This window comes from Poecilia formosa, unplaced genomic scaffold (assembly GCF_000485575.1).
Source record: "Poecilia formosa unplaced genomic scaffold, Poecilia_formosa-5.1.2 Scaffold22, whole genome shotgun sequence".
NCBI classification, from domain to species: domain Eukaryota; kingdom Metazoa; phylum Chordata; class Actinopteri; order Cyprinodontiformes; family Poeciliidae; genus Poecilia; species Poecilia formosa.
The window spans coordinates 292,985-307,019 of NW_006799961.1; the positions used below are offsets into that span (position 1 = coordinate 292,985).

Consider the following 14,035-nt stretch of genomic DNA (forward strand, 5'->3'; position numbering starts at 1 on the left):
ACCTCGCATATCACATATAAAATACATTCGTTGTACAGCTACGCTGCCCGAAAAAAGAAGGAATAGACCTGCCAGGTGAGGATAATTATGATTATGAAGAGATGCCTCAACACACACATGCATGCATATTGGTCATTGATTGAGAGCCTAATTCCCAGTCTGCAGAGAAAATCCCTCCATTCATTTGAAGCACACCGATTGATCCTGCAGGGTTTGTTCAGGCAATGAGTCATGTTCATTGTGCATTACTGCCTAATACTGCCTATGTGTTATGTTGGGTTTATGTCATTTTATAATAGATTATTATTATAAAAAAAAAACATTCTTTATTCAGCCACAAAGTAGAAGCATTTGTTAAGTTTGACTAAGAGGCAAAAGCAAATATGTTTTTTTCTTTTAGTTTTCAGTAAGACATACAACAAAGATGGCAGGCAAAAATAAGTTTATAATTCTGCCTGCCTCCAGTTCAGGTAAATAGTTATGAAAACAATTCTGTTATCGTATTTGAATTGTGAAAATAAATTAGAATTAAACTAAAACTAGATATTTTTTTAGAAAAAAGGTTCCTGGTTAGCCTTTTGGGATGATGTAACATTATACAGTGCCTGACAAAAGTGTCCAGAACGCTTTTTTTTTTTTTCATATTTTGTCACATTACAGTGAAAAACCTTGACACGTTGTAATGGCGTTTCATGTGAAAGAACACAAAGCGGAGTGAAACTGAAAGGAAAATGATACATAGTTTGTAACATTTTTTACAAATAAAAAAAAAAAAAAAATTAGCACACCTTTGTTTTTATCCCCTTTCACTCTGAGAACCTAAGTAGATTTCCCACAGTTCCTTCCCCTGCCTGATATAAAGGAAGGAATAAAGGACTAATATAAGTCTAGATGGAGAAGAAGGAGCCAGATATTTACAACAATTAACCCTTGTGTTTACAAATGTGGTCCAACTGACCCCACACCCGTAAAATTTGTATTATTTGCCACAGTCCTTCCACGCACAAGGGTTAATGTTGACATATATGTATTTTTTCCACTATATATTTAGTATTTTCATTAAAAACATATAGACCCTATGCATGGCTAACATGACAAGGAAAATATCTCTAACCAATAGAGAAAAAAATGCAAGTCTTTTCAAGTCACCTTCACCAAAACGTTTTGTTCACAAAGCCTCATGCATAGTGGTCACTACAGTGGACAGCTGTCTAAAAGCCTTTTTCTTGTGCTTCTTGTGGATTTTTATGTTATAAATGCACACAAACCACTGAAGTGGACACTAATGCATCATAAAATACACCATCACCTACTGGCCATCAGCTGCAAATGCAAGAAATTATTTTTGTTCAATCCAATATGGCCGACAGACAAAAAAGCACGCCAACCGACCCGGTCCCTCCTTCTACTATAGACGACACTGGCAGGTAAAAAAAATATTGTGACATCAGATAACCGCTAAAGAACAATACTACTGGTGTATTTTTCAAATAACAACTTTGTATTTGGAGAAAATTACAATTGATCGCCTAAAAAAATAAAATAAAATTAAAAAAAATTGTTTTACACTTTTTTCCTGTCTTTTTTTATGCCTTAAGAAAATTTAAAAAAAAATTTTTGAAAATAATCCTGATTCAAAAGGTCATAATTCATGCATGAAAGGGTTAAAATTCAACAAACATAGCCAAAAGCCCAAGAAGGGCAAAATGTGAAAAATGTCAAGAGGTGTGAACACTGTCCTTTGCAAGGTTCAGCAAATCCAACAAAGATTGGGATCAGGTGTTGCCAAGTGCTAAACGTTTAGTTACTCAGGAAACGCAGAGTCTAAAATGAAATACCGTGATACTAGGAAGACATTTTAAACACACTGCCATTTTGCAAAAACATGGTGTAAAACAACCACGGTTCTGAGTGCCACTTATGTCATCCTGGCAGAGCACTTTGCCCTGATGATGAGAGGGGGAGACAGCTGAGTGTTGGATGGGCCCTCAGCCAAATGATGGTTGTGTCCCTCACCTTGACTCTCTGCTCATAACATCAATTTTACAGTGCATTCGCTGTAATGGAGCCTCAGTGGCCAGAGACAAACACGTAAAATTCTGTCATCCACATGCTTCAGCATCCTTGCACACAGTGCAAAAGCAGACCACAAAGGGAAACTTTAGACGTGTGTTACTGAACATCCACACTGCAAACATTCAATATATATATATTTTTTTGCCAGGGGCAGGATGATTATTTGAGACACTGGCAAGCACAGTTTTGGATGTCTTGTAGTCTTTCAGGGCTGCAATTTCTCACATTCTGAACTTGCAGGAGCACTGATCCGTTCATCAGACAAGAAGCCCTTCATGATTGTCGCTTGTCAGCCCAGTAAAGGCCGAGGATTGATCTGTATAACGTGTCCATAATGCTGCCGTTGAAGCTTGTCTCCCAGGAACAAATCGCCAGCCAGAGTTCAGCCTCAGCTTAGCAGTAAAAAAGGTGCACTGCTAGCCCGGAGATGAGAAAACGCAATTCGATACTATAATTAAAACAGCAGCGGTCTGTTTTGGGTGGTGTAATTGCCATGCAAGACGTATTTTTGTTTTCTCTGCCCTGTGTTCTGGTGGAAGCCTGTTCTTTGTGAAAGATGCCTCAATTCAAAAATCCCCAGCTCATCATGGGACATCATTTACTGCGAGGGGCACGCTTGGTTAGCTTTAGTTTCCCAGTTCTCCCTTTGCTATGTCGGCTTTTGTCCTGCACCATGTCCTCTCCACTTCAAAGAGGAAAAAATTCACACCAGATTCATCATATCATGGAAATGGCTTTTCTTAGGCAAAGATTAGCTACGTACAGTGCCGTCCAAAAGTATACAGCCCATTTGGAATTTTTTTTTTTACATTTTACCATGTTACATCCAAAGATATAAATTTAACCTTTTTTTTTCTCGTATTTCATGATTTGAAGTAGTAATCTGTTGATGTGTATTTGTAATTACCACCCTTGGATAAACTTAGTCTTAAATATTAAACATTTTTGATTATAACTATGAATCTTACTACCTTTAAGAAATCAAGACTTGTCTCCAGAATGAAACAATAAAGCTAGAAAAATGCATTTATTTATTGTCACTTTGTGACAACAGATTTCCTCACCACTAAATCATTGCTTGTCCATCTTCGACTGACACAGATTCCCCCAAGTCTCTCTAAAAATATTAATAATGAAAACAAGGAGGTCTCAGACACTTTTTGAAGTTATCATTTCTGAGCTGAAAGAATGACACAATCCGGAAATATTATTTTCCACGTAGCAATAAAGCTTACCAGCAATATGTATGCATATGAGTGGGAAATCTCATAAAAGAGATAACTACCCACTCAGTGAAACACTCATTCAGTCTCTTTCCATCAAACTCTGTGACTACAAAGCCTTGAAAGTTGGGAGGATAGCAAAACCAACTAAAAGAGGCAATGATCCTGCTTGTTCATTTAATCACTCCTTCCCTTAAATTTCCATCTCTTGGTTTATTTCTGGAAAAAAAAAGAAAAAAAAAACCCCAAGCATATTATCCTGTAATCCTTAAAACCATAGACCTTTATGAATGTAATGAAGTCTAATGTCATATTCTTGCAAACTTTTTTGCCATCTGTACAGTGCGGCACCATCAACTCCGGCTCCTATGTGAACCTGACTCAAAGGAACCTGCAGGATGCACAGAAGTTTCTGCTGATGCATGAGGTGGTCCAGCCAGTGGTCCCCGTTCCTTATTTCATGGAAGACAACGTGCGCTTCACTCATATAGCAGTGGATGTGGTGCAAGGGAAAGACACGCTGTTCCACATCATTTATTTGGCCACTGGTAAAGTACCTTGAGCAACTTCTTTTTTTGTTTTTCTAATAAAAAAAGCTGTGTCAGCGGTACAGGAGAAAGTTGTTCTTTTAGGTTTAGAATTAAACTCATGCAGTTTTCCCCTTGTTTTTGAAAGGTTACTATTTTTTTTTTTTAAATGTTTCAAATAAAGGAACAAGTTGTTGTTCATGGTTTCATCCAATAGGAACACTTACTCCTTTTTCCTGTTGATGTTTGACGTTCATACTAAATCAAAAAATAGAAATGCAAGCAAAATTCTTTGCACTACATATTCATAAAACGAAATAACCAAATGTTTTTTGAGGGGCAATGCACATTTTGTGGCTCTACACAAATTTATGTAGTTGAAGGAAAGGCAAAAATGACTGGACTGTAATCACTTCTACCTATACATGCAATATGAGCTATGAATATTGGTTTTAGATTGAAAGAAGAAACTGGGGCAAGACTTCATAATTAATATTCATACACATCTAGCTTGACTAATTTGGAGATATTTAAAAAAAACGCACACAATGAAATACATTCAAGTTTGTGGCAACTAAAATTGTGGAAAAACTCTAACTGTATAATTACTTACTTGTGGTAGTCCTCAGGACTGAGACCAGATAAATTACCTTAATACACACATTGCCTCAATGTTTTATTCATCCTTACTTTTATTGCTGTGAATATTGATGGTTATAAAAATACAAAAAAAGGCCTAGGAGCTCGAAGGCCTTGAAATGCACTCTGCACATGAAAGAAGTGTCTCATAAGAAGCAGCACAATGCCAGTCAATCTGTATCAACATCATCAAAGAGTCTGCTTTTACATGAGCTTCATGACCTTTTACATACACATGTTCCACATATGCTACGAAGCCTCATGCAGTCACACATATAGATGACAGAAGAAGCATTTTTTTCATGAAAATGTAATCGCTCTTCTGTATTGCACCATAAAACAGCCAATAGTCATGTCTAGAGAGAGACAAATGACACATGTGCGGTCATTACACATTTACTCTGTCCAGTGTGTACGTTTGGCACCATCTGCTTATCAGTACATTGTTTGATCCAAACTGGTGTGATCCTGCGATGATGTCAGACTTGGCAACAAAAGGTCTCCAGTTACCTGTTATTATTTGATGAGTTGCTGTAATGTAGCACGGGCGACAAACAGGTGTGCTGAACAGAATTTTGAGTGCAGTGACCCACTTTGCTCTACTAATGTACCAAAAAAAAAAGCCCGCTAGGAAATGGCAGCATGATCCTCCTGTTAAAGAGTCTGTGTTATTTTAAGATATTTCACATGTCGTATATGATACACGCATATGTACAGTCACTCTCTCTCTCATACACACACACACAAACACACTCTTGCAATCTGTTCCAGTTCACTTCCTCCTTGCTTGGCATCTCCCTCAAAAACTCCCCTCTCATTGTTTGCATGCTGCTGTGATCAATGCAGCACTGAACCAGAGCTGCCCACACTGCAAGTTCCCCAGACACTAACCAGACACTAATGAAAACATCTGAACCACTGCCAGGGCCATTGGCTTGCACTCATACTGTACCTAATCACACGCTGTTATTAACGCCTAAACGCACCCCACTGATTGGGGCCATTGTGGGGAAATCTAATAGCTCCAGCCGGGAGTTCAAAGATGTCGAAGTGTGAGGCTCTTTCAAACAACCGTGCAGCTTGCTGAGCTGAGCAGAAGTGAAGCTGTTATTCAGCCTCCTTAGTGTTTCCTGCTGGTCATTTTTCTTTCTCAGTGGTAGATTTGATGGAATAAAGAATCTGAAACATTGACGTGCACGCCTCCAAACGCACACAGCAGCACTTTAATACATGCCAAATTAGATAACAGGACATTATGAGATATTTTAGGCTTCACAAAGGGCCGTTTTATTCTGCCTTGCAAAGAAAAGTTATTAAAAAAAAGAAAATAAGAACCAGGATAGTGTAGTAATTAATTTAGAAACAAAATTAAATTAAATCAGTTTAATAGAAGGGTCATAAATAAAGTTCTGCACACAACCTTGTAATCATAGTTACAAGCTGCTAAAGTTAAAAAAATAATACAACTTAGCAAATGTACTTTTACAAATCAAGTTCTAACAGTTAAAGTTGAATTTCACTTACATTGTCTTGTAAAAATATTTATGCTCGTTTAACAATTTTTTTTCATAATCCAATCACAAACTTCAACATGTCTCATTGGGAATTTAAGGTGGTTGAACAAAATAAAAGCAAATAAATCACTGTGAAGCAGAAGAAAGATTTTTGCACAACTAAATGTGTAAATAGTGAATGCCTTTGTGTTGAGCCTTCTGGATCAACACTTTGCAAAATCCCTTCATGCTGCAATTGCAGTTGCAAGTTTTTTGGCATATCAGCTGTGAGAATCAAATTTATATTGGTTTTTCTTTGCAAAATATTGAAACTGGATGACATGTTTACGGATTTGTCTGGACTGAGGCTCATTCATGCACAGCACGTCGATATGCTGCGATCTAATCTTTTTTTAAGTGTAGCTCTGGTTGCATGTCATCTTTTCAACACTGGTTTTCTTTTTGTTACTCTATGAAGGCCAGAACTGCCACTGCTTTGTGTTGTTCTATCACATAAAATCCCATTGGAATGCATAGAAGTTTAACAACAACAACAAAAAACAGTAAATCTGGTTTTTATTCTGAAAGGTTCAAGTCTCTTATTGTACGTATCACCTCAAGTTGCTGCAGCATTACTGACCACACTGCCTGGGGCAAAACTTAACTTCTACATTTCATGCCTTTAAGTTACCTATTAGCATTTTGCCCTTCTCCCTATGCCTCCACTGTACACCTAATTACCTTTGGCTCGCCCAGGGGACTGCAAGTATAATGGATTATGTTTGTTTTTGCTCTCCCAAAAGAAAATTTGCCTCAAAGTGTGTCTCACTGGGCCTACCTTACAAAATTAAAGGTCAGAATACACTCACGATGACACAGATTTCTACACGTTTCGCTCTCTTTTATAGCTACAAAGCAGCTTCATCCCTTAGAATATTCCCTTAAGAAAAAGTAGGCCAGAAATCATGCATTCAGGTGCCTCATCAACTCTTCCGTTATGTCTGCAGTGCTGCATATTGATGCTTTAACCAGGCTTTGTACATCCAACCCCATTTCTCTTTTATTCCTCTCTCCACAGCCTCCTTCAGGAAGCAATTGTTCAGTAGTTCACAGTGCTGAGTGTAGTTCTCCCCATTCAGCATAGATTATTTGTTGGTTTTCCTCTTCAAAACCCTCTGTTATTCTTATCCTGCTCTTTCCCCCATTACTTTACCTTTTCTCTTGTGGATTATCGGCCCCTCTTTCCTCTTTGTGACATAATCCTCTCTTCTCCCCACTTTCTCGTCCAGATTATGGCACTATCAGAAAAGTGCTGTCTCCTCTCAACCAGTCCACGGGGAGCTGCCTATTGGAGGAGATTGAGTTGTTCCCGCCCAGGAAGAGGCAGCCGATACGGAGCCTGCTGATCCTGCACAGCCGCAGCGAGCTTTACGTGGGCTTCAGGGACCAGGTCATCAAGATACCGCTCAAGAGATGCAGCTACCACAAGAGCAGAGAGTGAGTCCGTGAACAAAGAAAACACTATTAATCTCAGTGGGAGCTGTCAAAGGCAAATGTGCAAACAAAGTTTCCGAGCCGTATTTTGTTTTCTTTTTCATAAGATGGTTTTTATCTGAGAGCACCAGGCCTGAGCTAAAACTTTAAATCCTGCAAATCAGCTTTGTCTGATCCACTGGAGGTGCTCGTGGCTGTCCTCTGACTGCCTCCCCAGCTGATTGACCCATTGCGCAAAAAACCATGTGCTCTCTGCCTCGTGCAGCGTTCTGAAGTTTAATCAGATATTTTCGGTTTCTGTCTGTGTTGTAGGCTGCCACGTCTCTGAATAAATACAGCCAAACTCGGGTGTAAAAGCTAATCATAGGATTCACATCAAGATTTGAATCCTGTCTGCCGTCGCGCTGACAAATTGCACCTTTATTATTCCGTTGCACCATTGCTGTTGCACACCGCCGCCTTAATGTGTCATATTACAGCCGTTGCTCTGCAGTACATAATGCAGTCACTTCATCGCATTCACTGTTTCTCTTTTTATACGAAGGCTGAAAAAGTTAGAACAGACAAAACGGATGAAAGAAACTTCACCAAGGACACACGTCAGTTGCTAATAGCTACGTTTTGTCTTTGACAATACTTTTAGAGACAGGCTTGAAATGTTGGAATGATGCCTTTTTTGTGCTTTTGTTGTGTGGATACATAATTTGGAAGACCTCAATCCCCTCCGGAAGATAGGCCCTGATGTGTTTATTTTTTCTTTTAGATCTTTCATCTGGCGTCATTCGGTAATACCATCACCTTGTATTTATAGAGTGGCACATCTTGTGTCTTTTTTTATTTCTTGTGGAGCAATACCACACAATGTGAACCTCATGTTCCTTATTTACAGACGCAACTAGACGCAAATTATATATAATTTAGGCATCTATTTCAGATCATATCGACAGTCATGGCCCGCAGCTAAAAAATACCCAAGTTGTTGCTCAGATAATTTAAAGATTACCTGTGAAAAATGACTTTGAGAAATGCCAATCACCTGAAAAGTATGTCCTTGTACTGTCCTTGCACTGTGCAGTATACACTTTACACCTTTTTTACTTATACTGTGTATGAGTTTGATTTTCCGAGAAGCAGAATTGTGTCTGTCATCTCTCATATTGGCCCAAGCACTTCCCCAGCCCCGTGGTAATACAGCACCATCATTTTTACACAGAAGCACCAGCCCTTTCTCCTTTTTACAGCTGTCACTGGGATGGATACTAAAGCATGTGAATCACTTGTTTCTTACTCATTCATTCTAGATTGTGACTATATTCTGTCTCTTTGTTATGAAACCTCTCAGGGAAAAAAAAATAAAAAAAATCACTGTTTCCACCGGGGCATGTCATGCAACGTTGACGCCTGCGGCCGAAAGATATGTCACCGCACTGTCACCACGGCCTTGTCTTTATATGAAAAGAGTAGCTTTATTACTCTCAACAAACCATGTGCTGCTGCAGTTTCTGAAAAAGACATATGCCACAATATATACATATACTGACAATATCCTCACATTGAATATGATCTGAATATGATGTTGGGCCCAATGCATGATCATGTTCTACATTCCGGGGCAATTCTACATATTTTTTTTTCTCCCTAGCTTTAGTAGTGCTTTCATTTGTTCTGTTACTTTCTTTTTTCTGTCCGTTTTTTCTCCTCTGACATATTCAATTATACTTTCTGCTACCAGCCAATCTCTGCTGCCTCTTATATTTTAATAAGACACTGAAACCACCACTTATTACCTTCCTCAATTGTCTCCTTCTGTCTAGCTGAATCCATGCCATTCTAAGGCACAGGCATCTGTGTGACACAACAGACTCACAAAACCCCTCTAATAGGGCCATTGTATTCCTACCCTTTAGAGCCTGCGTAGGAGCCAGGGACCCGTATTGTGGCTGGGATTTGTTGCTGAAAAAATGCACCACCCTGGAGGAAAGTGTCAGAATGAGCCAGTGGGAGCAGAGCATCACAAAATGTCCAGTGAGTATGAGTCTGCCCTATGATCTTTGCATATAATACGGCATAACGCACTTTGTAATTCCCGTATTTCTGCATAAATCCTAACTGAAATGTCAACGGATTTGCACATTAGTCCTTTAGAGCAAAGCAAAGACAAGCTGGCTTTGCATTTGTACAATAACTAGAAGTTCCCATTATCTGCTGATCAAATTCATCCTTTAATAAAAACGTGTCTCGCAGTGATAGGTGATGAAGCACGCAGAGGGATGTGGAATGCTTAGTTTAAATATTCTTTAGCAAAGATATCTTGTCCTGTCGCATCTACGTGGTTATATTGTGTTGCAGCACTTAAATTTACATGCAATTGAAACTTGATATTTACGTATGCTGTTTAAAAAGACACATAGCCTTTCATCTTACTCTGAGAGCAGCAACACAGCAGAGAGCAAGGACAGGGACTTGTATGGGTAGGTCCTGAGTTTTCTTGCAACTCCCTACTGCAGCTGTAGGGAGTTTGTAAAACTTGAGATCATGCCACGATAAACTGTGTAGGATATGTTTTCATGCAAAACGTGAGAGCCAACCCAATAACGCTTGTAAGAGAGCATCGCTTTTCACACCGCAACGAGTCCAGTATTGTCATGGGCTGAAAGGCCACTCCGAGATGAAGATGCCGTTATGAGAAAACAAAGCTTAAAAAAAAAATCAGACTGGGACAGTGACCTTCCTTTATGTCCAGTGATCTTGTGAAACTAAAACTGGAGTGTTTGACCATAATGATTATCACAAGACCAATAAGTAAACACTAAAGCACTGAACAAATAGTAGTTCACATGAAAAAAATATATATATATTACAACAATAGCTTTATCAATAGCTTCAGTTGTTAGCACTCCTGCCAACTGGGGTCTTTCTTGTCATCCATGTTTGGGTTGTCTCCATGTCTTCTGGGTTTTCCCCCCCACACTCCAGAAGAATGAATGCATGTCAATTCAAAGCCAACCTCAGGTGGGACTGGGTGTGTGTGTGCGTGCGTGGGCGTGTGCGTGTGCGTGTGTGTGTGTGTGTGTGCGTGTGTGTGTTACATGAATGTGTGTCCTGCATGCATCTATGTTGACCTGTGAAAAACTGGCAATGTACCCCGTCTCACGCCCAGCGATCACTGGAGAGCAGAACTAGCTCACCCATGACCTTGCAAAGAGTAGCGGGTACAAAAAAATTGGATGACTAGATGGACACATTATAGGCTTGTTTTCTGTTCTAGTTGAAGTGAATTATCTATGCAGAAGCTTGCAGCAACATTTCACTCTCTTCCTTTAGGGCCATATTACAGTCTATCCTACTTTTTTTCTGTTTGAGAGATATTAACTTCCTTTATCTTTCACGTGGACCTTATTGACAAGCAAAGCACATCGGAGCTCCAGATGAATATTTGACACTCAAGCCTCTGAGGGAAAATCCTTTATTCTTGGAGATAAATAATCTTTGCACAAACCACTATGTTTAAAAGGCTGTAAAAAAAATAGAAAATATAAACTCTGCTGTATGTTTTTCATTATTTAAAACACTTTATCTTTCTGATTTATTGGATGGAATACGGACAGGGGAACTGATATCGCTCATGTTGGCTTATTAAATATGTAGCTTGACTTTAGGCGCTATATGCTTATCTTAGCATAAATCGTAAGCACAAACAATCCTCGGTCTCCTCTCTCCAAGAATTATTCTTAATAAAATTCTAGTCATCAATAGAAAAGCATCAGAAAAGAAAATCATAACCCACTTTTTTTAAGCTGTTCTTTACTTGCAACGTCGGCAAACAAAATGCAGCCAACCATATCCTATTATTGTATTGACTTTTTTTTTTCCCCCTATCATTAGGATCACACAAAATTAAAAAGCAGTGGTAACTTTGTACTTTAAAGACGCAGAGTCCGATTAAAACTAATAACAAACAAATTAAATGTGCTGTTTTGCACATGTCCAAAACAAGACGTTTTACACTTTGCCGGGATGGAGCACACATGATTGTTAGCATCCCACCAAAGCCATCAACAGACCCAAGGAAAGTAATTTTCACTGCTTGTCAATCTGGGAAGATTTAAAAGCACTACTTGAAGTCTGTCACTCACCAGAGAGAAAGATTATTCTCAAGTGGAAAACATGTGATACAGTTACCAGTCTTCCCAGAAATTGATGTCTTAGTCAGTTCATCCGAGGTCATGCTGAGCTGCAATGAGATGGCAAAAAAAAAGAACTACAACCCAGACTTCACACACCTCCTCAGACACTGTGTTTAAATCTAATTGCAGAACCAGCGGCTGTTTTTTTTTTTTTTTTTTACCAGGCTAAGAGCTTTTAGGTCCAGGACTAAAATTTGCACCTCTCTCTCATCAGCTACGTAATTCTGGTAAGCCAAAAGAATCCCTAAGCAGGAGGGATAAAAAGTCCCTTTAGTGCATTCTCGGGAGGAAAAAAACTGCCTGTAAATGTCAATCATCTGAGTTGACACTTTAACACTAACAGATGAATACAGTATTGCTCTATTATTTCTAAAATGTGACACCGAGAACAAGAAATAGACGTATTATGCAGAGACTGAAGTCCAGACAAGAAAAAGAAATATAGCTGTTTAAAATAACTCAACAAGATGTGAAAGGGAAAAAAAAAAACTAAAATAGACCATTTCTTTAATCACCATTGCACTTGCACGCCCTATGAGTCCATTAACGGTGTGCAAAGGTTTATATAACTGGCTTGGTGTCTATTCGGCTGCACACTTCTGCAAAGTGGTGGTCTAAAGTTAAAAGCCAGCCAAGGTTTTGCATACTGAGAAGTGTTGTGTAGGCAGAGATAGGAGATGTGCTTCACCAACGAATTCACAAGCGCCATCTGGCATTGCAGTCTTATATCTGTGGTGAAAGATGTTTTACTTTTAAAAGAAGGCAGTTTTGCTGTTGGCCTGTCGAGGAGGTTTTAGTCCCAGATTAATATTTCGATTCAAGTAAAATGGACATCCCTCACAGCTTTTTGAACTCTTGCCATATCTCCTATTCTGCATGTGTGATGTTAAACTTTGTAAAAAAAATAAAATAGGCCTCTCTTTTGCCACTGGAATCTGCTATGGATTTACATTTGAGATAATATCTAGACTCTGTTATTTCTCTTCTGACGTATAAGCATTAAAGCAAATTATGATTACTTTCCTTATAAAAGCCACACAGTGTTGGATCGGTTATTGAATATTGCATCTTGTACAACCTTAAGTAAATAATTCAGTAGACATTACACAGCTACCAAATCACTCGCACTCTCAGCCTGAATAATGCTACAATATTGGCTTTATTGGCTGCATCTGTGTAGCCGTTTGCTTCCTTGGCTGCCCATTGTTGCAGATGTTGTGTGCCCGGTCCAAGCGTTTCTCATTTAGGCACACGGCAAAATTCAATTACCAATAAGAGCAGAGGCCAGTCGTTGTTTTGCTTCTGCCAAACAGATGATGATCGCGCTCTCTTCCGCTGGTGTGATGATGCTTTTTGCATTTTGAAATTATCCCAAAATGTTGCACCAACCCTGGGCTCATAGCATCCTCAGTGCTGAATCTGTCGATTGGCCCTTACAACCAGGCCATCACACTTGTAATTTTTGCTCTTCTAATATCTGATCTTTCCAGTTTGATTCTGTTTTTGCTTCATGTATTTGATGACGAGGCCCCATTTTGTTTCCATGTATTGGTGTTTCATGAATGTGCATATTCCGAGTTTCTCTCTTTCTGTTTTGGAATTCCATTATACCATGCAGCAGATTCTGTCTTACCTCATGGTTATAGCAGACAACTGCTCAATTTTTTTGACATGCAGCAGACGATGTAATGGATTTTTTTTTTCTTTTTTTTTTTGCATCTATTTGAGGAAAATTGATTTTGTACCGATGATCTCCCAGAGCAGCATATTCCTGAAAGCCACACTGATGCAATGACCCATTTCTGAGAAAAAAAAAAACAAAAACATGACATTCAACGTGTTTTATTTTTGGTCCTGTTTGTCACCAACAGGTCCGTAACGTTACAGTCGATGGGGGCTTTGGGGCCTGGTCTGGCTGGTCCACCTGCACCCACAATGACGGAGGCAGCTCAGGGGCTTGTCTGTGTTGGACGAGAGCCTGCGATAATCCCGCCCCTCAGTGTGGCGGCCAGAAGTGCTATGGGATCAGCGTTGAAGTCGCCAACTGTTCCCGGTATATTATTCTGATGCTGTTCTTCTTTATCATTTTTGAATATTATAAAGTAAAAAATAAAAAATAAAATTAACAGATATATTCCCTGCATCCTCACACCCAGCCATTAGAGATCAACACCCTGCAAATGATTTTTCTTTTTTTTTTTTTTTTGTGACGTTTTCATTCTGTTACTTTGAGCTTACAAGTGTTGATTGAACATTGGAGCTTTTTCACACTTCCTCATTAAAGGTTTAACACTCTCAAGTTAAATACTGAGTTTAGAGAAACTCATGCTTTACCAACTTGTCTCGTGCACGGAGAAAAATAACATTTGCAACTGCTTCCAGTGAAACGGCTCCAC

The 14,035-nt window shown here is 39.1% G+C and overlaps 1 protein-coding gene across 3 annotated transcripts in view; it reads left to right on the forward strand.

Moving 5' to 3' along the window:
- LOC103135213 (semaphorin-5A) overlaps positions 1–14,035 on the forward strand; it is a 119,375-nt gene that overhangs the window by 95,729 nt on the left and 9,611 nt on the right. For all 3 annotated transcript variants that reach the window (XM_016669342.1, XM_016669341.1, XM_016669344.1), the window contains exons 10-13: positions 3,643–3,847; positions 7,248–7,455; positions 9,360–9,477; positions 13,511–13,692. In XM_016669342.1, coding sequence (XP_016524828.1) covers positions 3,643–3,847; positions 7,248–7,455; positions 9,360–9,477; positions 13,511–13,692 — 713 coding nt within the window. The remainder of the gene's footprint in view (positions 1–3,642; positions 3,848–7,247; positions 7,456–9,359; positions 9,478–13,510; positions 13,693–14,035) is intronic.